Genomic DNA, 25,171 nt, shown 5'->3' with positions numbered 1-25,171 from the left:
AAGAAATACATTGGTTTCTGCAGCCTCACTTTAAATGTACCATAATTAATTTGGCCAGCGTCCTCTCGTTGGACCCTTTAGGTTGGGTCCCACTGCTCCCCTGCCTGCTTCTTGCAGTACAGTGCTGGGCACCTTGGTGCAGTGACATATTTTTCCCCTGACATAATTATGTACTTAACATTCCAGAGGCAGAAACTCAGGGTTACCAGGCATGCAAACGTTTAAAGATTTGCCAAGTTGCTTTCCAGAAAATGTTACCACCAGCAAGGTTTGAGAAAGCCTGGTTTCCCAAGGGGGGAAGGGGGAAAGATTTCTTCATACTCAACTCTGTTTGTTTTAAAAAAGAGAAAAGAATTCGGCTGGTGCCAGACATGGCTTTGACTCCCAACTCCCTGACTTGCCAGGTGCAGGATCTTGAGGGAGGGACATGACCTCCCTGAGCCTCCTAGTCTGTAATACCGGGCCTTGCCAGCAGTGAATGTGGGGTCTTTTTGTGGGAAGGGTGGACAGAGATTGTCACCTGGGGCCAGGCCAACCCACCCTCTGACCCGGATCAGCAGCAACGGGCTTCTAAGCATGACCCGTGACCCCAGCAATGTCGCAAGCCAGTTCCAGTCTCTGTGCCTCCCATTCCCAATGCCACGAACCAGATCCCAGGAGCCGCCCCCACTCAGGAGCCACCTCTGCCCCAACCCCCTTGTTACTTAAGGGAGCGGGGCCCCGTCTGGGCCACCGCACTGGGAATCCAGGATGAAGCCCTTGGCTGGGGCCCTGCCTTCCCTCCTGTTGAGACTGCTGCTCACATCCACCCCGGGCGCCCTGGGCACCAACCCTGGCCTGGTTGCCAGGATCACTGACAAGGGCCTACAGTATGGTAAGAAGCTGTGGCTATTGGCTGCACTTGGCTGGACTGCTGGGCGCCAGACTGCTCTGGGGACAGCGGGGGACACCAATGGGGCACTCTCCCTCGGGGTGGTGAGCCAGGGTCTGGCAGCCTTGGCTCCAAGTCTCACCTTGGTGCCCACCCCCAGTGCTGCTTGGGCAGGTTACTTGTCAGAGTGGGGGTCCGTGACCAGCCGCCAGGAAGAAGGATTTGGAGAAAGAATCAATTTGGGAGAAAACTTCCAGCATACGGCGCAGGAGATGGAGAGCAGCCAGAAGACAGGGAAGTGTGTTATGAGTCCCACTGACCGGGGCAATTCTACCGGAAAGTTCTTGGTTGAGTTTGAAAACATGTGTCTTAAATCTAGAAGGCAGACTGGTGGTGAGCCAGAGAGGGCAGGAGGGAGCCTGCAGGGGTCCTGAGACTCTGTCCCCTCCAGTTCCGGGGGTGGGTGGGGGGCTGCTTCAACACTCAAAAGTTATCTGGCAGGGACTTTGATGTACGTTATATCTCCACTAGAAAGAATGAACAAAAGTAAGATGACTTTTTGAAAAAAGATGCTGAAACAAAGTGTCAGGATTCGCCCATCCAGAGGGTAGGGAGCTGAGGAGTTTCTACACCACCCTCCCCGGAACTGAACCAGGGCTCTCCTCACAGTCCTGAGCCTCAACTGCCTAATCTGTTCAATGGGGTAATAACATTTCTCCAGGTAGGGTTGTTCGGAGCAGAGGAAAGGAAATCAGGGAAGGCTTCTTGGAGGAGGTTCAGAGAGGTACAAAAGATAAGGGACACTTGGCCAGGGATAAGGGTTAGCGTTCTGGCAGAAGGACTGGCATGGCCATTCTCTCAAGGGAGCAGTGCCAGCTGGAAAGAGGGGAGTCCCCTGGTCTTCTGTGTAGACATGCACTCCCTGAAAGCAGAATCCTGAATCCTTCATGTATCCCAACAAACAGAGGGTATTAGCAAGTGTTGTTTATATTGAAATCCTAAATCAGGCAAAATTTGCCTTTGGTTCCTTTCCACTGTGTGATTGATTGTGCCATGTTCTCTTAGCCTATTGGCTAGAGTTGGACATTTTGGTCCTTTCCATATTTTTAATAACATAAACCCCACTTTGCCATTCCAGGCATCTGCTCAGTGCCTGCCGTGGGCCACGCACCAAGCTAGGAGTGCGTGTCCTCCCCCCAACCCCCTTTTTGCTCTGCAATATCTCCTTTAATCTTCATGCCAGCCCAGTAAAGAAAGTTCTGTTGCCATTGCCATGGAGAAGGCGAAGCTGAAGCCTTGCCCAAGGTCACCAAGCTAGGAAGATGCCAACACCAGGATTCTATCCCTCAGATGCTTACAGTGTCTTCTGCACAGCCTAGATGCCGAGAAGGACGGGACAGAGGAGCACCTGCCCTGCCACCCATGCATACAGTACTCCTCCCCTTGTGGGGTTGCTGACAAAGACACCGTTTCCTCATCCATAAACTGGGCACCCACATAATAGCACTGCGTGAAACACAGTGATGCACCTCTTTCTCATGTCACTTTGTACCCAACAGGAGCTCAATAGTCTGTAACTGTTGTTAATACTTACAAGGAAGTCAGCCTTTCTCCCTAGAGCAGGTGGGAGCCACTGAAGGGTTTAGAGGGGAGGGAAGCCAGGCCAGGCTGACTTGCAGCTTTTTCTTGTCCACAGTGGCCAGGGAGGGGTCAGTGGCTCTGCAGAAGGAACTGCTCAGAATCACACTGCCTGACTTCACCGGGGACTTCAAAATCAAGCCCTTTGGCCGAGGGCACTATGAGTTCTACAGGTGAGGCTCCCTTCTGCTGGGGCCCTGAGGTGACTGGGGGTGGGGGTGGGGCTTTGGAGGGAGGAGAGGGAGATTCTCCAGGACATTTCTGGGCCAGTAATGGAAGAATTCCTCACAACATTCAGAGCGAAGTCCTGGGAGGGAAGTAGGTCCCCCCGACTTATTCATTCATCCAGCAAATATCAACGGAGACCTATACTAGCTGTGTGACCTGAGCCTCGGTTTCCTTATCTGCAAGATGGAGATGACACTGTGATAATCCAGGCTTCTGTCTGGCCCCTGCCTATAGTCCGGAAGAGAAGATAGACCTTAAATTTTCAATATAGTAGCCCAACTGTTAGAGCCGAGGTTTGTCCATCAGGAAAGCTTCCAAGAGGTGGTGGCATTTGAGTTGAGTCTTCAAAGGATCATTATACATGAGCAGCTGATGCCAAAAAAAGGCATAAAACACTTGTGGAGGAACAGGAGATGGAGGAGGACAATAGAGTCACCGCTCAGCACCCCTCCCTGCCCACTACCATTCATGGCTCCACTCATTCTTTCTTTTATTCACTCCATCAGCGAACGTTTATTGAGCACCTACTATGTGCTGGGCATATAAAATGGAACTTGATCACTCTTTTCCCACCGATTGCCCCCACAATATGTGTCATCTTGGTTTGTTTCCCCAGCATTTCGTGTCTTTTCTTGGGGTTGGCCTCAGCCTCCCCTGAATCCGTTCCCCCTACTTGGATCTGTTGAGGGAGAGATGGCCCCAAAAAGGAGTTACAAACCCAAAGGGGCGTGTTGTTGTGTCCTATTCCAGATCTCACCCAGGATCCTGAGATTCGTGGGCTCTGATCCCGATGGTGTGACTTTGGACAAATGCAGCTCTTCCGAGTGGTTTTACTTCCCCCTCTGTAAAAAGGGAACAAGAACAGTGCTGTCCCTCCTAGAGGCGCAGGTGACATAGAGGAGACAATGCATTTAGCATGGCCGCATGGTCAGCACAGAACACACAGCAGGTGCTCAGGAAGTTGGGGGAGACTCACAATGGCCCGGAGCCGGCTCTGCCAGCCGAGTCCCCGTGGGGTGAGAGTAGGGGCGGCGGCAGGGGCTGGAGCAAGAGCCCCGCTGCGGCTGGACCCAAGCTGGGGCTGACGTCGTGCTCCCTGTGTCTCTCTCCTCAGCCTGAGCATCCACAGCTGTGAGCTGCGTGGCTCTACTCTGAGGCCCCTGCCCGGCCAGGGCCTGAGCCTCAGCATCTCTGACTCCTTCATCAGAGTCGAGGGAGAGTGGAAGGCGCGCAAAGCCTTTGTGTAAGTAGATTCTGCTCCCAGGCTCTTGGGCCCTTGGCCTTGGCCTTTGTCCCATCCTTCTTGGGTCCAACGTGTTCCTAGCTCATTGGAAAGGCCAGGTGGTGGATGAGAAGAGCACACAGGGATCTGAGGCCTGGCTCTTGGTTGATTCTGATTCTCTTCCCTTCTCATGCGTTGTGGGCGAGCTGAAAGAGAGAATTCTGTATCTTTTTAGTTTGCTTTCTCCAGCAGCAGACCAGAGACAAGAGTTCAAGTGTAAGTACTTTATCTGGGAAAAAACATAAGGAAACGTCCATGGGGGTGGAGAAGGGAGGTAGGGAGGGAAGGAAATCAGTTGGGCAGCCGACTGGGGACCTCAGGAGACCATGTAGGCAGAGCACACCTCTGAGTTTCCCCAACTCAGCCATTATGACCCTTCCTCCTGTTTGCCGTTGGTCAAAGGCAGCTGGCTCCCAGGGGCATGAACTCCCTAGCATTTTGAACTGTTTTCAACCTCCAGAATCCTTGGATGGAAGGTAGATCAATCCGCTTGAGCCACCATACTAAAATATCACAGATTAGGTGGTTTCAACAACACTTCTGGAGATCCAAAGTCCTAGATCAAGGTGTCAGCAGGCCTAATTTCTTTTGAGGTCTTGTTCCTTGACTTGAAGATGGTGGCCCTCTCACTGTGACCTCACATGGTCATCCTTCCGTGTGCAGGCACTCCAAGTGTCAATCCGTGTCTTCTTCTTAGAAGAGCACCAGTCAGGATTCTGGCCCACCCTAATGGCCTCAATTTTTTTTTCCCAAGTTTATTTAAGTAATCTCTACACCCAACATGGGGCTCGAACTCACAACCCCGAGATCAAGAACACTGCTCCCCTGACTGAGCCAGCCAGGTGTCCCCCTAATGGTTTCAGTGTAATGGCATCAATTCTGCAAAGGCTCTGCCTCCAGTGTAGTCACATGCTGAGGTCCTGGGGTTAAGGCCCTCACCAGACGAATCTGGGGTGAGGGGTTCACAATTCAGCCCATAACAGAACGGTGGGCCAGCCTTTCCTGGGTGAGCTGATCTTACTTATATTTTAGACCTGCACTGTCCAATCCAGTCATTTCTAGCCACGTGTCTCCACTGTGTACTCAAAAAATGGCTGGTCCAAACTGATACCCGCTCTAAGTGTGAAACACAAGATTTGAAGGTTCGGTATGAAAAACAACAGAAGAAACCCCATTGGTGATTTTTATGTCGTTAGGTTGAAGTGACAACTTACGCTATTAAAATTAAAATTAATTTTACCTCTTTCTTCTTGCCTTGTTGAATGTGGCTCCTAAAAATGTTTTCATTACCGATGGGACTCACGTTCCGTTTCCATCTTGCTGGAGAAAGATGCTCAGGATGCAGGTCACTTGTGTAGGGCACATTCATTCCATTTCCACAGAAAGAATCAAGCCAGCCACTCTGTCTGGGCTTTTTTCAGTTAAGTATCTCAAAGATCTTTTTGTACGAGCAAATGAAAATCTACCTCATTCTTTTTTTTTTTTTCTTTTACCTTTTTTAACATAATATTTTTATTGAGGTGAAATTCACACACTGTAAAATTAGCCACTTTAAAGTGAGACATTCAGTGGCATTTAATACACTCACAATGATATGCAACTACCACCTCCCTCTGGTTCCAGAATGTTCCCATCCTCCTCCTCCCTCCGGTGCCCTAGCCCCCGGCAACCACAGATCTATATTAGTTCTCTATGGATTTGCCGATTTGGGACATTTCATACAAATGGAATAATACAATACGTGATATTTTATGTCTGGCTTCTTACATTTAGCCTAAGATTTTTGAAGTTCTTCCATATGCATTAGAGCTTTATTCCTTTTTTAAGGATAAGTAATATTTCATTGTGTAGTTAGACCATGTTCATCCTTATTCTTTTTTTTTTTGAAAGGGGCAGGGCAGGGCAGAGAGAGAGGGAGAGAATCCCAAGCAACCAGCATGGGAGCCCAACACAGGCCTCGACCTATGACGCAGAGATCAGGACAGAAGCTGAAATCAAGAGTCGGACACTTAACTGACTGAGCCACGCAGGCACCCCTACCCTCATTCTCTTTAAAGCCTGCATAGCATAGATGCCTACAACTTAACTGAACCTGTCCCTATTAGCTGACCTTTAGATGCTTCGTCACTTTTTGCTGTGACCCGTGATGCTTCCGTGAACCGCCCCATGCATATATGTAGACGGGAAGGCCACAGAGTAGAGCCTTAGAAGTAAACCTCCGCGGCCAAAGACGCGTGTGTGAGAGGCTGGATCCCAGCCATGGATATTCCAGAGGGGATCTCCCCACCACAGCCCCTGGAAACTCTGTTTACACGCACCTGCTCAAGATTCAGAATTTTCATCCATCTGACAGGGGAAAACTGGCATTACTGTTATTTTTATTTTTAATTATATTTTAATTTTAATATGTCTCATATGCTTCTTTCCAATTGAACTTCCTATTATATATCTTCAATACCCCCCCCTTTTTTTTTTCTTTTGGGTTGCTTTGTCTTTTCCTTATTAGTTTGTATGAGCTTGTTCTTTGTGTATTAAGGAATTAGCTTTTAGGCCAGCTCACCATGCAGAGTCTTTCTTTCTTTCTTTATTTTTTTGTTTACTTTGAATATGGTATTTTTTTTTAAGATTTTATTCATCCATTTGACAGACAGAGATCACAAGTAGGCAGAGAGGCAGGCAGAGAGAGAGAGGAAGAAGCAGGCTCCCCACCAAGCAGAGAACCTGATGTGGGGCTTGATCCCAGGACCCTGAGATCATGAAGACAGAGGCTTTAACCCACTGAACCACCCAGGTGCCCCTCGTTTTGTTTCTTTTTTGTCTGTTTACTGAAATTTTCATTTTCTATGCTGGCAAGTTTATCAACCATTTCTTTTAAACCTCCTTAGACTTGGATTCTATGTAGAAAGGCTTTTGGTCCCCCATTCCCATCAATAACTAGACCCAGGCTCTCTTCCTGACCATCTATGTTTTTAATTGTAATAAATCTTTACTTTGTAATAATTTTCCTAATTAAATTTCTGCTCCAGCTCCTCTTATTTTGGGGTAAGAATGGAGCTTCATGTTTTACTCCTACATGGTGGCTGATCTTAGTCTAGGAATGGTTGATTGCTTCTCTTATTTCCTCCAGGAAACTACATGGCTCCTTTGATGTGCAGGTCAAGGGCATTACCATTTCCGTCAGTCTTGTCTTGGGCAGGGAGCCCTCTGGGAGGCCCACCATCACTGCCTCCGGCTGCAGCAGCCATATTCAAGACGTGGAGGTGGACATATCGGGAGGTTTGGGGTAAGTCACCACGGGGACACTGCCCAGCCTGACCCCTGCCTGCAGCCCGAGTCCCATCCAGCCCAACGCCTGGCCTCTGATAAGCACAAATGCCCATGTATAATGCAGGGGCACATCACAGGTACTTGGAGGTCATTCTTTGGGGGACCCTGCTGAGATTAACAGATACAGGTTCGAGCCAGGAATACTGGTGGGGACCACCATCAGGTGAATGAAATCTATTAGAGGAACACAAGGGCGTTTGGCCGAAGGAGCATGCACGGACAATGTACGAGTCTGTGGGTACATATCTTTGAGTCTCAGTTTGCTTGATTAGAAGTATGTGGATTCTCAAGCCTCTCCCCTAAATCCACTGAATCTGATTGGGGCAACAGGGGGCTGGGAAGCCAGATACACTGAGTCAACAAATGTGTTGGGGGCTGGAACTCTGCATTTTCATCCTGTCCAGGATTTGGAGACACAGCAGGGTCCCAGAACGGTGGGGAGGAGGGATCCCTTAGGGACCGGCCTTGTCAAAGGCCAGGGCCAAGCTTTCTCAGCTGCCTCACTGTCCCTGCATTTAGTGGCACAGAACTCACCGCCCACTGTGCTCCTCTCTCCAGGTGGCTGTTGAATCTCTTCCACAACCAGATTGAATCCAAATTCCGCAGAGTATTGGAGAGCAAGGTAGGAATGTCCAAGCTGCTGGCATCTGCTGTGTCACTCAAGGGCCAGGTGGGAGCCCTCACTGGGCTTTGGCCCAGGATGGCCAGGCGGACTGGCCCAGACATATTTAGGCCCAAAGCCCAGAGAGGACAAATCATTTGTCCAAGGTCATGGAGCATGGCCAAGCTGGGGCAAATTGTAGGTCCCTGGACTCCAAGTGTGTTTAGTGAGGCAGAGAATGGTTCAATGTTCAGGCAACGGTAAAACAGCGGGGGTGAACAGAGACTCCTGCCCCTCCCTCTCCTTGACCTTGCTCACTGTCTCCCTGCCCTCCCTCCCGCACTGCCCTGTGCTCCATAAGGCCAAAAAGGAAATCAGCACTTAGGTGCCAGCAGACCCCAAGCAGGACACGGGAAATGTGAGAACCAGACTGGAACTCTGGTTCCTACCTGGGCGTGCTCACAAGCATCTGCCCTGGAGGGTAAGGCAGCACAGAGCGTCATTTTTTTTTTTTTAAAAGATTTTATTTATTCACTTGACAGGGATCACGAGTAGGCAGAGAGGCAGGCAGAGAGAGAGGAGGAAGCAGGCTCCCTGCGGAGCAGAGAGCCCGATGTGGGGCTCGATCCCAGGACCCTGGGATCATGACCTGAGCCGAAGGCAGAGGCCTTAACCCACTGAGCCACCCAGGTGCCCCCAGAGCGTCATTTTTTGCCATTAAAAAAATTACGTGAGATCTCCGAATTTTGAAATCTCTGACTACAACTAAGAGGTTTCATGTTAACAAATACTCACCTCACCCAAAAATCCCATTTCTGAGGTATCGTGGACCTGGAGCTGTGTCTGTAGCAATGACAGCGTCGATGGAGAAACTCATGAAGGCGGAAAGAGGAACACAGACACACAGACACACAGACTCTCTCTTCACTGGGGCCCACGGACTGGTCTTGTTTTGAGTGCCCCTAGTGGTTGAAGTGAGAATAGCAGACAGACCCCACAGCTGGCGGACCAGGGGGGCAGAGTGCATTCTGTTCCTTGTCTTGTTCTGGGGTCCTGGGGTCTAGGTGAGCTTAGGAAATATGACAGCCTCCTTCTTGAGCATCTCATTTCCGTGTTGCCATGCTTTTCTCAGTAGGCCATAATATTCTTCATTGGTGTGGATTTCTACTGCCCTGCTGATGACGGTGCAAATAAGTATTATCAATAATATTATATAATAATAGTAATATATCACAACTAATTTTGATATATACAATTAATTTTGCTTTGATTAATTAATGTAATTAACGTGATGCAGAATATATCACTGTATAACTATTCTTATTTGTAACAATGGCGGCTATTTATTGAGCCTGTGATCTGGCCAGGAGTAGTGTGCTAAGCATTCAACCACTAAATATGTCATCCAGCTTAGCCACAACCTTTGAAGAAAGTGCCGTTTTCTGTATTTGACCGAGAAGGCTCTAAGCAGTGGAGAAACTTGCCCAGTGGTCACCTTGCTGGTGAGGAGCTGAGTTAGCATTCGAACTTCCTAGAAGGCGGAGCAGCTTGTACCAAAGGCTTTCTAGGGGCTGGGTGTCTTGGGAAAGATGGAGACCTCCCTGGATCCCTGACCCTTATGGGTCCTCAGAAATTTCCTTCTTCTAGGAAAACAAAGAGCCTGGTACAGACCCTTTCACATTCCCCACTGATGGTATCTGACCAGCAAGGCTAAGAAGAACCACTTCGTGCCTGCTTGCTCTTTGAGCCGTATAAACTCACTGTCTTAGTCTCCTCACCCCCCACCCCACCCCAAACATCCCTGGGAAGCACTTGGCCTTGGCCTTGTATCCTGTAGATGAGGACGCAAAAGCAGGGAGAGATTCTGCAAAGGTCACACAGCCAGTAGGGGACTGGACAGGATTTGAACCCAGGTTTGTTCAACTCCCCTATGACACCCTTAACCTGCCTCTCTAGGAGGCCCTGTGATGGGTCTGGGACTGAGGGCTGAAAGTCTTCCCTCCACGGTCATGCAGGTCCGCTCAGGGGTGGGGGCTCTTCAGGAAGATCTGGTGGGCCTTTGAAGGAAAAGCAAGGAGGGACTAGTCTCCTTGAGGACTTGAGTGAGGCTAGCAGTTTCCTGGTTCCCATGAAATCAAATGTGTCTGTCCTTCACCACACTGAGCCAGCAGCAAAGGGAGATTAAGATTTCACCTCTTGCCTGCCCAGCCCCAGCATAGAGCTTCCCACACCTCCATGCCTGATTTGTGACAGCTCACCCTTTTGTCTGCCCTTAAAATGCCAGTTCCCATACCTGTGGAGCCTTCCTTCCCCCATATACCTCTCCCTCCTTATATACATGGATGCCTCCGCACAGGGGGTGTGACCCATTAATTAAAACAACTGTGGACCGTGGGGACTCGCGTCCACACACGAACAATGAAAATCCAAATGTTTTAAGATATAGTAAATATAAATATAAATATAAATCCATTTGTCGTCTTTTGACATAGAAACTGCTCTTTGAAAATAGTCTCCTGATTGACATTGGACTTTGTCTTTCGTGCACGAAACATTGATCTGCTACAAATTCCAGCTCAGCTTTCTTTAACCACAATGAGAATTCAAAGACATTTACAAAGCAATCCCCGGTGCAGAATCCTTCTAGATTTTCATGATTTTTTTTTCCTCCTAAGCCTTTTCTTGTGCACACTGGGAAATTTCTCTAAGCAGCTCACCTCTCCCAAGTACTTAGGTTTTCTCAGTCGTATTTCACTGGTTTACACAAGAAATATTCTGAGCGATTACAAGAGCATGTATAACCAGCAGCTTTGGGAACACATATTCTCTCTTCTTGAGAAACATGCCACGCAAGTTGTCTCCAAGAAGGGTGTGTGCCTACCATGTGGTGGCCTCCGGAACACAGGAAACGTGAAATACAGATGGGTCCCAGCCAGCCTGTGAATGGATGGCATTTCAGAAGTACCTACTAAGTACACACCTATGGGCTGGCTATTTCTACTGGCCATCTAGTTCCTCCTATTCAAGTCTAAATTCTGGGGGAATTTAGAAAGTATCTTTCAAGGTGAATTTCAGGCAGTGCCTCCAGCCAAAGTGCCCGACCCGGCTGGGTAGCAGACTAACTCAGATATCCAACACCGGGATCAACTTGGAGATGTCCGGATGGACCCTATTGAGATCCACATGAGGACCTGCATGTTTTTGATCATTTCTATTCCCTGGCACATGGCACATGTGAGCACTGATACATTTTTGTAGAATCGATCAATGGACTAATATATGAAAAACAGTGACTAGAGCAATTAGCACAGTGGCAGACCAAAGCCAGCGGCGGGGGTGGGGGTGGGGGGAGGACCCACTCAGGCTTTCTCCTTCCGTGTTTTTCAGGTTTGCGAAATGCTCCAGAATTCGGTGACCTCGGACCTGCAGCCTTATCTCCAAACTCTGCCAGGTAGGCTACTCCACCCATGCGGGGGACACTCTATTAATTTATATTTATACTTATAAGCAGATAAGCATGCCTTATAAAACATTAAATGGGACAGCAGTGTAGAAAGTCATAATTGAAGTATCCTTTTCTCCCCAGATTTTCTTCCAAGAGATAATAATCTCTGGGATTTCAGCTCTCAGATATTTTCTTTCCTATACAAAAACATAAATATAAAGTGTGTAAACCTGGTGATTCACAGACCTGTACCCCTGGGGATAAAAATACATTACATGTTTATAAAAAAATTAAAAAATTAGAAAAAATATAAATATACATAATGATACAAAAACATACAATCATTATATATTCCTTTTGTTCATGAATACACATGCATATGCCAATTAGGAGTATATATCACTCTACACATTCTTTTCTTCTCTTTTGTGATTTGTGTACCTTGGACATCTTTCTGTATTAGGGCACATAAATTTATCTCATTTTTCTAAAAAACCTTTTGGGGGCCCCTGGGGGTGCTCAGTGGGTTCAGCCTCTGCCTTCAGCTCAGGTCATGATCTCGGGGTCCTGAAATTGAGCCCCGCGTTGGACCCCTGGCTCAGCGAGGGGTCTGCTTCTCCCCCTCTCTCTTCCTTTGCCATTCTCCCTGCTCATTCTCTCTCTCTCAAATAAACAAGTAAATCTTTTTTTTAAAAAAAGAAACGTTTTGTGGGGGTTTACAGAGAGAGAAAAGTGCTCAAGTCGTAAGTGAACAGTTCAAAAAATTTTGCAAAACTGAGCATAGGCACGTTCCTGCTCCCAAAGCAAGAAACAGAACATGATGGGGCTTTCAGAACTCCTTCACGTGAGCCCCTGCCACGGGTCCCCACTGAAGGAAAACCGCTATCCCAACTTCTTCCAACAAAGATTAGTTTTGCACGCTGTAGGTAAATGGCACCACGCCGTATTTCAGGTCTTCTATCAAGAGCAGATAGTGGGGTGCCTGGGTGGCTCAGTGGGTTAGGCCACTGCCTTCGACTCGGGTCATGATCTCAGGGTCCTGGGATTGAGCTTCCCCCACCTCTCTGCCTACTTGTGATCTCTCTCTCTCTCTGTCAAATAAATAAATAAAATCTTAAAAAAAAAAAAAGAGAGAAGAGAGTTTTCTTGGCTCTACTTTAAAAGATGAAGTTGGTTCATAGTGCTGCATGAAGAGTGAGAGTTCATTCATGGTCCTGGCTGGACGCCGCTCCACCGTGTGGGGGTCCCTCCCTTTACGTACCCATTCTGCTGTTGAAGACCATTTTGATTGTTGGGACCATTATGATTGATACTTCTTTTTTTTTTTTTAAAGATTTTATTTATTTTATTTGACAGACAGGAGATTACAAGGAGGCAGAGAGGCAGGCAGAGAGAGAGGGGAGGAAGCAGACTCCCTGTTGAGCAAAGAGCCCAATGCAGGGCTCGATCCCAGGACCTTGAGATCATGACCTGAGCCGAAGGCAGAGGCTTTAACCCACTGAGCCACCCAGGCGCCCCATGATTGATACTTCTATGAATGTTCTAGTACCTTCGGACGCATGTCTTTGGGTGTATATCTGGGAGAAGGACAGCAGGCTCACGTGACCGTTACGGGTTCTGCATGACCAGATCCTTCCCGTTTCCCGAGGTGCTTGCAAAAGACTTCGTTTTAGTAGCTGTGTAGTTCCATCATATGTGTAATCCATCATACGGATGTGTCTGAGGTATTCTGTAATGCCCTGGCCCCTGGGCCCCCCACTCGCTCGTTGGCCGCTGTCTTTCAGGGGAGGCTCAGGCAGGCACAGACAGCCTAGTGCGTGGGACATGGGACTCTCGTTCCCCTAGGGCTTTGAAGGGGAGTTTCTGGGCCTTCTGGACATGGCCTGACCTTCCTGGTTATTTGGTGTGTGTGGATAAGAGGCAAGTTTCCCTGAAGATCAAGGCTTCAGTTGGAAACTGGGAAATAATAACCTTGATTGGAGAATTCTCCCCATTCTGTGGCTTCTTTGGCATGAGGATGTGGAGGGCTGCCAGACCTGGGCTCCTCCTGCCCTCTGATGTGTGTGCATGCGTGTGTGTGTATGTGTGTGTGTGTGTGTGTGTGTGTGTGAGAGAGAGAGAGAGAGAGAGAGAGAGAGAGAGACCATGGAAACCACTCAGGTCCCAGGCTGAGCATACCACCCCCTTCATGGCTAACCTACCAGAGGGACAACAGAAACATGTCCTCTCTTTCTTCTTTTTTTTTTTTTTTTAAGATTTTATTTATTTATTTGACAGTCAGAGATCACAAGTAGGCAGAGAGGCAGGCAGAGAGAGAGAGAGGAGGTAGCAGGTTCCCCACCAAGCAGAGAGCCCGACGCAGGGTTCGATCCCAGGACCCCGGACCATGACCTGAGCTGAAGGCAGAGGCTTAACCCGCTGAGCCACCCAGGCGCCCCTGTCCTCTCTTTCTTGAAGGAATATCTTTTTGCTCCAGGGCTGGGCTGGGTAGAAGGTCTTGGCAGAGGGGCAGGCGCCCCTGAAGAAAGTCACAAGAGTGTGGATCAGTCAGAGCCCCCATCACCTGGCTTCTAATTCTTCCCCTCTCCTGGCTCACAGTCACAACAGAGATCGACAGTTTTGCTGGCATTGATTACAGTTTAATGGAAGCCCCTCGGGCAACAGCCCAAATGCTGGACGTGATGTTTAAGGTGAGAGTCCTAGAGCAGGGGCGAGGGTGGGTGCGGCCCCGGCAGAGCATACCCTCAAGGCCAGCCCGTACTTGGGGTCTCCTGTCTCTCTGGCTTCAGATCTGTCCTCATCTCCCCAGTGGCTTGGGCTGTGTTGAGGGCAGGGCAATATGGAGTGGTGGGGAGTGCTTCAACAACCAGGGCTCCAATAGGAGTCTTACAAGTCTTCAGCCTTGAAACCTTCCCTCTTCTCTTCCGTCATCTTGACCATCACGTAGGTGAGGTCAATCAGAACTGGGCAAGGTGGTGCAAAGGGTATTAATGGGTTAAAAATGCCAAAGCTGGGGAGCTTTTCATTTACAGATTCTGGACACACAACACTTTGATGTGTTGTGTTTTAATGGTAGAGTTTCAGGCAATTACTTTCCAAAACCCCCTACTCAGGCTGTATAAGCAACTGCCTAGCTCGGATGTCCAGCACTGGGGTAGACTTTGAAAAGTTCAAATGCATCCCATTTCTCTCTCCAGGGTGAAATTTTTAGCCGTGATCACTATTCCCCAGTCACCTTCCTTGCTCCTGTCATGAGTCTTCCTGAGCAACAGGACCGAATGGTCTACTTTGCCGTCTCTGATTATGTCTTCAACACAGCCAGCCTGGTTTATCATGAGTCCGGATACCTGAACTTCTCCATCACAGATGACATGGTGAGGATAATGACAGAAAAACATGCACAAATGACAGGGTGGCTTATCCTTTCTTCTTTCCTTTCCACCCCGTTTATATCAATGATATAGGAAATTATTGAGAAGAACGATTCAGACAAGGAAATATATAAATTAGTACAATTTCCCTTTTCACTTCAGCTACCAGGAAGCTCGAGTCAAATATCCTTTCTCCATTAGAACTGAGAAAGACTGTGACTTCTTTGTCTGGGTTTTACTTTTGCCCCTGTCTAGACCTGTTGTTCTAATTCATATTTTCCCTCATGCTTAGTTTGTAGAGGCTTAAAAAAAAACTTAAAAATTTAGTAAATGAAGCAGGTTAATGGATACACTAATTTAATGCATAAAGTTATACTGAATAGGAAATGAAACCAAGTTAAAAGTGAAACACTACCATGAAAACATTGTGCCCATAGTTGAATTTATTTAAAATAAAATATCTACTTGGAAACTACCTTGTAACCAAAAGGAAAAAGGTCCATGATTTAGTGATTCGTGGTGAAAGGAAGCAGTCTTTCTACAACGTACATCTAAAACAAGAGTCTCAAACGGGATTTTGTATAAGGAATATTAAATTTTTAAGTGGATTGCATCTTTAATAATTCTCCAGTTTCTTTAATATTCCTGGGTTTCAGAAAATTATTTCTTGTAGCTTTTTGTAAAGCTGAGGCCTCGTGAACGTCAGGATGATGACAGCAACAGCGCAGCCCCATTGTGTGGTCCAGCTGGCTCTGACGATAGATGGGATGCCACCTAGTGGGTGGGGGAGTGGCTTGCGATCTTTTGGGTAATTTCTCACCTTTGCACCTTTCTCGCCTTTTATTTCTATTTTCATGTCTGAGCAAGGCACCCCTCCAATGGTGCAGTCCTTTCTTTTAGCAGACTGGGTCATAATGACTGTGTTTTATAATAGCTGTGCGCTGGGTCCCATGTAGGTGTTGTGTGCACACCGTCCCATCAGCCCTCGCGATGGCCTGGTAGGCTCAGAGAGGTGAAGGGACTGGCCTGTGACCACACAGCAACAAAGCCAGGAACCATACCTAGGTCCTTATGACTGCAAATCTCACTCTCACGGATCCTCTGTAAGCGTCCTGCATGTCACCTGTGTCCCAGGAGAGCAGCTGAGGCCCTGGCAACTGGTGAGTGCAGACACCTCACTGTTGTTATGGTAACCCAGGTAGTCAAGAGCCGCAGTCTTGAGCATCCTCCACCCACCTCTCCATCTTTCTCAGACCTTCAGCTCTCTGGTGGGAGCGCCCTAAAACTTCGTGTTTCTTTGCAGGTTCCCCAGGGCTCTAACATCCGGCTGACCACCAAGTCCTTCCGCCCCTTCGTCCCCAGGGTAAGCCTTCTCTCAGACCTTGGCAGGTGCAAGCCAACCCCACTAGCCTCCAGGGGTTTCCCTTTAAAACCACGGAGCTTCTCTCAGCTTAACCAAGAGTCAGAAGGCTGGCAGTGAGTCCCCCAGGGAGGGCAAGGTCTTCCTGCTGCTGGCTTCGGGGCCCCTTCTCTCCAAAGCCCAACAGAGGGCTGAGCCTCGTGTCTCTGGGAACATGAGTCGCCCAGTCTTTCACCAATGATATCTGAAAAATCCCAGGGAATGCCAACATGTCCCGCCAAATGCACCCTAATTAATAACATCAGACAATTAGAGAAGACACACTAGGGACCAGGCACAGTTCTTGGTGCTTTAAAAATTATGTTTTGAAAGGATAATAAATGCTCATGGTTCAACATCCAAGAGACATAAAAGGCTCTAGAGTGGAAAATTTCCCATCCACTCCTGGCCCCTAACCACCCAGTTCCCATCCATAGCCTACCTCCTTCTGGGGATAGTCTATGTATATGCCAACAACTGCTGTGAATCCTTTCCATTTTTGAACACAAATGGAGGCATATCATACACACCATTTTGTACCTTACTTTTTTGCCTTACTGTCCCGGGAGCTCACTCTGCAGAAGTAGAAAAGAAGATTCCTCACTTGTGTTCTCATGAACACCCAGCCTGCCATCGTACGGACTCATCACTGTTGGCTCAGCCAGTCTCCCAGGAAGGACCTGTGGTTGTTTCCAGCAGTTGCTACAGCAACCCTGTCATCACGGGGCTAAATTCATCATTTAATCCCACAGAAATCCATCTGTCCTCTCCCACACCTTCCCAGTTCCCCCGCCCCAGATGTGTCTCGGACAGGCAGTCATGTTGAACATCCAAGGCTTGACAATACCCATCCCGTTCTTGACTCAACAATTCCACTTCTAGGAATGTACCCCCTCCTCCCAAAATAGCCAAGGGTACTCACAGGAGTGGTCATTATAAGAGCAAAACCTTGGAGACCACTTGATGCCCAGTGTGGTTAGATCTGTTACAGTGCCCACGCCCAATGGAACCCAATGCAGCCGTGAAAACTCCAGATGTCTGACAAGACAAGATCTCCAGGTGCACCATTAAGAGAAAAGCAAACAGAGCGTTTGTGAAAATAAAATCAATCGAAAAGCATTCTCAGCTTTCTCTGACTCCCTCGGGATTCCCCCGGCAAACCTGCATGTTTCCTTCTCTTGTCATAATATTCTCATTCTGCCCCCAGTTAGCCAGACTGTACCCCAACATGAACTTGGAGCTCCAGGGAGCAATGGCCTCTGCCCCATCCCTGAACTTCAGTCCTGGGAATCTGTCCTCGACCCCCCTGATGGAGATCGAAGGCTTTGTCCTCCTGCCCAGCTCCGTCAAGGAGCCTGTCTTCCGGCTTGGTGTGGTAAGGCTCAAAGCCTTTGCAAATGCTGTTCCCTTTTTCTGCATGCTCTTCCCCCTTCCTTCAGATCTCAACTTCAGTATCCATTCCTCAGAGAGGACTTTTTTGATTGCCTCTTACCACCTTAGGCTCCCTGTCATCTTTTTTTTTTTTCTTAAAGCACGCTATTATTTTCCTGCATAGCATTTATTATAAAGATGCTTACGTAATTGTTTATTTGCTTAATGTTTGTATCTCCAAAACACTGAGACAGGGATATTATTGGGAGGAAGGCATAAGGGTCCTGGACTTGTTTGCTCTGCAGCTATATCTGACCCCTGAAGACTACATTTCCCAGGCTCCCTTGGACTTTGACTTCTAATAAAGTTAGCCAATGGAAAACACTGTCAAGATGGCGGGAGGAAGGAAGAAGCCTGAATATTTCTTCCTCTGTCTTTGTCCTGGTCCGAGGCTCAGGCAGTGATTCTGTCACTTCCATGGTGGTTCCCTTAACCCCAATCCCTCCTCTGTTCTCTCAGTCCTGGGGTGGAAGCAGCTTCCTTCCTCTGCTGGTCTCTAAGTCATCCCCTTAGCTCTCTTTGGCTTCTCAGCAATTCCATCACTTGTGTAAGCACCTCCCTATATCAAAGGCCCTGTGGGTTAAATATTGAGAGGGTTCTCTCCTTTCTCAATGGGCTCTGTCTGACATTGAAGGGATTCTGAGTCCTTTTGGGTTCCTGCTCACTGAATGGAGAACTTTGTTCTCTTGTGTCAGGTTGGAAACTCAACAAGACAAATTTCTAGAAGGGTAATTGCTCCTAGATGCTATATCTGCAATTTGATATTGTTGTTATTGTTGTCAAATTTGTTGTTATTAATATATTATAAATTTTAAAATATTATTAATATTATTTTTATTATTATCACCACTAGGATAGACTCTTAGCTGTGAGGTAGCTAGAAATTATCCCTTTAGAGATCTCCAGGGATAGGTACTCTACACCTCTTGGTAGTCTGTTTGTTCAAAGTTCAGTCACTATCACAGTCACCAACTTCAAGTAAAAAATGTTCAAGTCCAAGTTCAAACATGTATTGAATACTTATGATGAACCTTTTGGGAGTCCACAGTTAGGGCACAAGTTCCTGCTTTAACTCACCAAGTTGTTTGTTTAAAGGAAACAGCTGGTCCTAATAGTTATCCTTCCTATATGTGACAGACTTTCTCATTTAGTTGTTTTTTTAAAATATTTTTTATTGATTTTTATTTATTTATTTGACAGAGATCACAAGTAGGCAGATAGAGAGAGGGAAGTAGCCTCCCTGCTGAGCAGATAGCCCATCGCAGGACTTGATCCCAGGACCCTAGGATTATGACCTGAGCTGAAGGCAGAGGCATTAACCCACTGAGCCACGCAGGTGCCCTGACTGCCTTTCTCATTTAAACCTGTTTTCTTCTACTGGAATTTCCAGGCTACTAATGTTTCTGCCATGTTGACCTTCAACACCAGCAGGATCACTGGGTTCCTGAAACCGGGAAAGTAAGTCAGCCTCCTGCCCCCGTGGAGGCATTCAACTGGGCTCCTTCCATCTGGACATTGTAGCTGATTCTCTGTAGCTGGGGGTAGGGATGGGAGCAGATCTTCTTCTCAATGTTAGGGGTCTATCACTGGAGAAGGAAACTTAAATTTTACCTCGGTTAGCTCAATTCTCTTCCCCCACTGGTCGTGCCTCCCAAACGTCCTTTCTGCCTAATTCCCATTACTTCCAAATTTCTAAAGAGTTTACTAATACTGATTTTTCTTATTTTTGACATTAGCCATATTGACTTTCTGACATACATGACTCACGTCCCCTCTGTGAGTCTTCCCAGTAAGGTTGCATCGCTGATTTGGTTCTTAGTCATCTTTCTCAGTCCCATCACTACACCATCCTTGGTTCTGTGTCTTCTTAAACCAGAGCCTCCTTTCTGGGGACCCCCACATTGTTTAGGTGTCCCATGGGTATCATGCCTGCATCTCTGACTTTTGCCTGATTTGTTATAGGATACAAGTGGAACTGAAAGAATCTAAAGTTGGGGTGTTCAATGTAAGTAATCATTGTTTTTATTTAATATAATTTAGTGTGTTTCCTAAGCAATGCTATGGCACCTATAGAAGAAAATAGAAAAGTGAGAAGAGCTACTGTCTGCCATAACAAGTGTAGTTCTTGAGGGCATGGAACAAGGGCCAAGGAACAGTTACATTGCAATAGAAGATAAGTTATAATTAAATCTTCTGTTGGACAGAATTATTTTAACTACAAGAATACAAAGCCAACTAAAAATGCCTTAAGCCAACAGGAGGAATTTAAATTAAATTAAATTAAAAATGAGGTTTCAGGCATAGCTGGATCTAGGTGCTCAAATTAGTGCATCAAGAATCTCTCTCCATCTCTCCTCTTTGCTTTCATCCATGTTGACTTCATTCTCTGACTGATTTTTCCCACTGCTAGAAAACATCAGCATTTTGTAGTTTAATTTTTTAAAAATTTAGGTGTTAGCTCTCATTAGGTGAATCTGAGTCATGTGACCATTCTTTAGCCAATCACTGTGGCTAAAAATTAGACAAGGCCAGTTGACCGAACATAGGTTTCATCTACACTCCGGGAGCCAGGATGTGTGGTCCCAAGCCACATGGACTGAGATTGGAAAGGAGAGTTCCCCAGGGGGAAATTGGGACTCTGTTATTAAAAGAAGAGGAATTAATTGCTGGCCTGGCTGAACCAAGAAGTGATTTCCACCAGGAGAAACAAGTGGCAAAATGGATGGCCCCTATTTGAAATAAGAAAGACAGTGGGAACATCAGTGTGGGCTGATGTGATCAGGGAGAAATTTCTGACAAGAAGGAAGACGGGGTGATGACAGCTCCTCCTCACAGGCCAAGGAGGAGATGGATGACCTTAACCTCCAATAATTGTCTTCCTTTTTACCATCCTGCCCACACTGACCCCTCTGGCCAGCGTCCCCCTGCCCTGCGCTGCCCAGACCCTCCCTTACCGACTTACGAAGTAGAAACAACCACATAAACTGTGGAGAGAGACGTTGCCCACAGGGATCCCAAAGGATGACCCCTTCCAGGGAATGAAGGAGGAAGTGACTAATGACACACTAATATTGCATCTGTACATGGCATGTATAAGTGTCCTATGAGGTAAAACATTCATATGTAAAGATTCACAAGAAGTCATCTTATCGGGTGTTCAGAGCATGGAATGCCGAAACAAGAACTATAGAATCAGATAAATCTGGACTCAAATTCTGCCCCAGCTTCCCCATTTCTAAATGTCACTTTCATTCTGTGGGCCTCGGTTTTCTGGTCTGTGGAATGGAGGCAGTAATATCAACTTCAAAGGGTTATTGTGAAAACTGAGTCCGGTGTAGATGTAATGTTCTGAGCCCTATACCATCTACATGGTGAGTGTTATAAAATTGTATTTCATGATTTTTGTTTTGAAATTTTTTAAAGAAATTATTACATAAGTAAATTGGGAAAACATTATGTGGAAAAAAATTAAACTGTGAAAAAAATTAAAGACAAAGCTAAGTCAAACCTTGACGTTCTTCCTAGAGAGAAGACGGTTGGGTGAATAATCTTCCAAGGGTTTCTATCCTTTTGTACACAAATAAAGGTGTTTCTTAAAATAGTTTTATAATATAAAACAGTAGCATGTTGTAGGCATCTATCTGAAATTCGCTTTTTTCAGTCTTATTCGCCATGTCGCCCCATGCAGACATGGGGACGTTTATTGGTGGGCAAAATGGCACATGTGGTCACTGTGTATCTCTCCTGTTCTCCACCAGGTGGAGCTGTTGGAGGCGCTACTCAACTACTACATTCTCAACACCCTCTACCCCAAGGTCAATGGTAAGAATCATAAGGGATTTTTCCATGTCAAGGAGGACAGTGCTCTTTGAGGGAAAAGGAGCTGAGCTTGGAGATGGGAAACATGGCTTTCCTGAAGGCTGAGTGACCTTGGGTTAGTCAGTTGCCCTCTTTGAGCTTCAAAGAGGGCAATGAGATGGGAGTTTTGAAGGTGGACTCCTCTCCCTCCAGGGCTCTAGTGAGGGTTAGGAACTAAGGCGGCTCTTTGGGGCAGGGAAAACCTCCTCCTAAAAGAGAAGGAGGGATTCACAGAAGTGTGCCCCCATGCCCTGAAATGGCAGGTAAAAGACTAAGGATGAAGCTAAAGTAGCGGGCACAGGGCAGCCCATCTTTGAATTCACATTTTCCAGTCAATGGCCAACTCCCTAGTCAGAAAATAAAGCATCAAGCTCTAAACACCATTTCCATGAAGTCCTGCTTCATTTGGCCGCAACAGAAAGCAGGATGAGAGTAAGGGCAGAGAACAGGTGCCTACTAGCTTCTTACCATGAGTATCTGCCTCCCCATACCTCCCACTCCTCCCACATAGCACCAGGGCTGGGAGCTCAAGCTCCTGGAGCAGCCTGCCGGGGTTGATATCCCAGTTCTGGCTGTGTGACCTAGGACAAGTTAGTTGGCCACTCTGTGCCTCAATTTCCTTATCGGTAAAATGGAAATAATAATCTTATCTACCTCATAATCTTTAAATGGGAGTATACTGTACACAGAGTTGGACAAGGGAAGCTTCTTTTTTTCTATGACTTTACTTATAATTATTATTTATTTACAAATCTCTCTCCGTGCTATGCCTCAACCTCCAGAGAAGTTGGCAGAAGGCTTCCCCCTTCCGCTGCTCAAGGATATTCAGCTCTATGACCCTGTTCTCGAGATCCACAAGGTCAGTGGGTTCCGACGGGCTTTTGAGGAATTGGGGAGGGGGGCAACTGGTTTGTTTTCCAGGTTCAGAGGCCGCAGCTTAGTGGGTGGGACTCAATCCAGCGCTGCCACTCAGAAAGGGGAGGAAGGCCCCAGGCACGCTAGATGCCATGCAGCCACCCACATGTTCTTCAGACGTGGCACCCCTCCTCGGGCAGCCGGCATTGGACACAGCCTGTGCCGCACTGCCTTCCACGTCCCCACCCCTGTGGGTGACCTGAGGGAACCTCAACACCAGCTCAGTTTGAAAATACTGTCATGGCAACAGCACAGGCTCTGAGAGCCATTTGGAAGTTTTGAAAATTTCTTCTAAATTCTTTTTTTTTTTTTTAAGATTGTATTTATTTATTCGTCAGAAAGAGGGAGAGAACAAGCAGGATCATGACCTGAGCTGAAAGCAGACACTTAACTGTCGGTTAACAGAACCATTAACAGAACCGAAAGTTTGAGCCATCAGAGACATCATTTACTGAACCATTTCCATATCGAGGAATACATCTGAGTCTTTGCTCTCCACGCCACGGTTCTGATCAAGCATTTTCTGGTGTGTCTGTGCCCATGGTTCAGGTTATCTTTCTGGAATAGCGTCTGTAAGGAGGGATGACTGGGTCGGGAGCCCTGTGAGCAGTAAAGGAGATGCTGTGCTGTGTCTGGGACATTGTCAATCTCCAGCAAGTAACAGCCGCTGAAAACAAGGAAGGGCAGGAGCACGTGGGTGGCTCAGTCAGTTAAGCATCTGCCTTCAGCTCAGGTCATGATCCCAGGGTCCTGAGATCGAGTCCCGCATCGGTCTCCCTGCTCAGCAGGTTAATCTGCTTCTCCCTCTCCACTACCCCTCCCCACATTGTGTTCCTTCTCTCTCAAATAAATAAGTAAAATCTTAAAAAAAATAAAAAGACATGGAAGGGCAACAGCGGGTCAGGGACATGGACACACTGACCCACTACTCTGTTTGAAAGACTAATATCCAATGTCCTTTCGGACCCAAGGATGCTCAACATCCTACTCTTGAGAGTTTACAAGGACTCGGACAGCTGGTTAATTGAAGTGAGGACCGACAATTCATGCAGCTGGCCTCAGCTGGGCACATGAGAAATCATCAGAAGATTTATTATAGACTCTCATGTTCAGTAGACTTTTGAGGTCATTTGTTTGACTCCCAAAGGCAAGGGCTGGGTCAGTGTGGGAGAGAATTGGACTTTGGCTCAGGTTCAGAGTTCCCACCCTTTCAGGTGATGGAAACTACTAAGGCGGTAGGAATGTAAACCTCAGTGGTGCACAATTTTGTGTTATTCGCGAGGGAGAGAAAATTTAGGTGACACAAAGGACATTTATATGGGGCCTGCCTGGAAGCAGCAGCTTGGGAAATGACAGATAAATCACCACGTCAGAGAAGGTGGCTGGAGAAAGCTGTGCTTTATGGAGACCTTAGGGATGGAGGCGTGTTTGAGATGTATAACCTGACGTGGTTTCTGGCAGAGCTCACGCTTCCCCAGACGTGGGTCTCCCTTTATCCTGGAGATGAGTCTTTTTTTGTGGCGTAAGGAATGCTTTCCCATGCCATCCTGTCTTGTCTCTCCTAGGATTTCCTGTTCCTGGGCACCAACCTCCAGTACAAGAGAGCGTGAGGGCCACGACCCAGCTAGGGTTTGGAGCCCACAGCTGGACTGGCAAATTGTATTTCCATATGTGCAGCATTTTCCAGGGGAGATGAAGACTTCTCTGTTCCCAACTCTGGGGGAGAGGTCCACTGGGGTGCCCTGGGCCTCTTCAGCGAGTGCACCCCCACCCTTTCTGCCCCTGGGCTTTCCAGCCCCCATCTCCCTGGGCTGGCCTGTACCCTCCTTAAAAGCAGGCATCATCTTTTTTAGTCACCATCTGATCTCTATACCTGGCACTGAGTAGATCCTCAATAAATATTTATTGAATGGTTCAATGAAGGAACCACTTGGTACTCTAGCTAAACCTCTTTACCACCCGGCCTCTTTTGTCTGCGGGCTCTTTGGAGAGTTAGCCCCATCCGTGGTCTCACAGAGGCCCACCCAGCCCTGGATCTGGCTCTGAGGCCCCCTCTGGAAGGTGCTTGACCATCTCAGTGCATGGGCAGCTCATGGGCTCACTTTGATGTGTGCTCCCTCCCTCTCTCCCTGCCTGCTGCAGACAAGGGAACCAGTGGGTCTCCCAGAGCAGAAACGCAAGCTCCTGCTGCTGTGCCCCCATTGAAACGGGTGTAAATTAGGAGGAAATGGATCCCTCTAGGTTTTTGGTCCGACCCAGATAAAGAGTTCATCCAACTGTTGTTTATGAGCCCCAAGCCCAGAGGAAGAGGCCATGATTTCTAATTACTGAACAACCAGCCTTTGATCAGACTTACTAAAAAGTCATTTCCAAGTTACGCAGTTGGGGCCCCGGGGACTGGGAATCAGAAGGCTCGTTTGATATTTTTTTTATTGTGTTAATGAGCAGCTGGATGAAGCTGCCGGCTAACAGATAATTCACAGGGAACAGACCCATTTACCCTGTGTGTGTGACAGAGATACGTTCCAAGTTGGGACAATGTGCTGTCACCCAGCTGTCGGCAGGGTAGGCAGGCCATGGCTTCTTTCCTTTGGTTCACTTGTCCACCTCCGTCATCCATCCCTATGGTAGACAGGTGACAGACTTGGGCTTTGTCCTTGACAAGCCAGGTGGCCTTGGGCAGGTCCCTTCCCCCCACTCAGGGTTCTCATCTATAAAATAAGGATGATAATGACAGTAGCCACTTCTGGAGCCTGTTGTCATGGTGATATTAGGTAATCAACCCAAAAGGACTTACTTAGCCGT

At 47.4% G+C, this 25,171-nt stretch overlaps 1 protein-coding gene across 2 annotated transcripts; it reads left to right on the top strand.

Annotated features, from left to right (window-relative positions):
- The first annotated feature begins 662 nt into the window (after nucleotides 1-662).
- Nucleotides 663-24,177, top strand: LOC131807926 (lipopolysaccharide-binding protein-like). 2 transcript variants are annotated; one of them, XM_059133702.1, is made up of 16 exons: nucleotides 663-874; nucleotides 2,568-2,682; nucleotides 3,852-3,980; nucleotides 4,209-4,235; nucleotides 7,147-7,302; nucleotides 7,905-7,968; nucleotides 11,335-11,398; nucleotides 13,991-14,082; nucleotides 14,590-14,766; nucleotides 16,067-16,126; nucleotides 17,370-17,537; nucleotides 18,984-19,051; nucleotides 19,556-19,598; nucleotides 21,352-21,415; nucleotides 22,234-22,310; nucleotides 22,683-22,864. In XM_059133702.1, the coding sequence occupies exons 1-16, from the start codon at nucleotides 751-753 to the stop codon at nucleotides 22,731-22,733; spliced, it is 1,479 nt and encodes a 492-aa protein (XP_058989685.1). In that variant the 5' UTR covers nucleotides 663-750; the 3' UTR covers nucleotides 22,734-22,864. The 2 variants fall into 2 exon arrangements, with proteins under 2 accessions (XP_058989685.1, XP_058989686.1); XM_059133703.1 differs by lacking the exon at nucleotides 22,683-22,864 and adding an exon at nucleotides 23,932-24,177 and having other exon boundaries at nucleotides 665-874.
- Nucleotides 24,178-25,171: the final 994 nt, after the last annotated feature.

The sequence above is a fragment of the Mustela lutreola genome, chromosome 9 (assembly GCF_030435805.1).
Source record: "Mustela lutreola isolate mMusLut2 chromosome 9, mMusLut2.pri, whole genome shotgun sequence".
Taxonomy (NCBI): Eukaryota; Metazoa; Chordata; class Mammalia; order Carnivora; family Mustelidae; genus Mustela; species Mustela lutreola.
The sequence above is the reverse complement of the archived record's forward strand: the minus strand, read 5'-3'. Positions and strand labels throughout refer to the sequence as shown.

Excerpts from the sequence above, each read along its gene's own strand:
- LOC131807926 (XM_059133702.1), top strand. The coding sequence starts at position 751 with ATGAAGCCCTTGGCTGGGGCCCTGCCTTCCCTCCTGTTGAGACTGCTG. Across the intron at positions 3,981-4,208 it reads AAGGCGCGCAAAGCCTTTGT|CAGCAGACCAGAGACAAGAG; the intron begins GTAAGTAGATTC and ends TGCTTTCTCCAG. Across the intron at positions 14,767-16,066 it reads TCTCCATCACAGATGACATG|GTTCCCCAGGGCTCTAACAT; the intron begins GTGAGGATAATG and ends GTTTCTTTGCAG.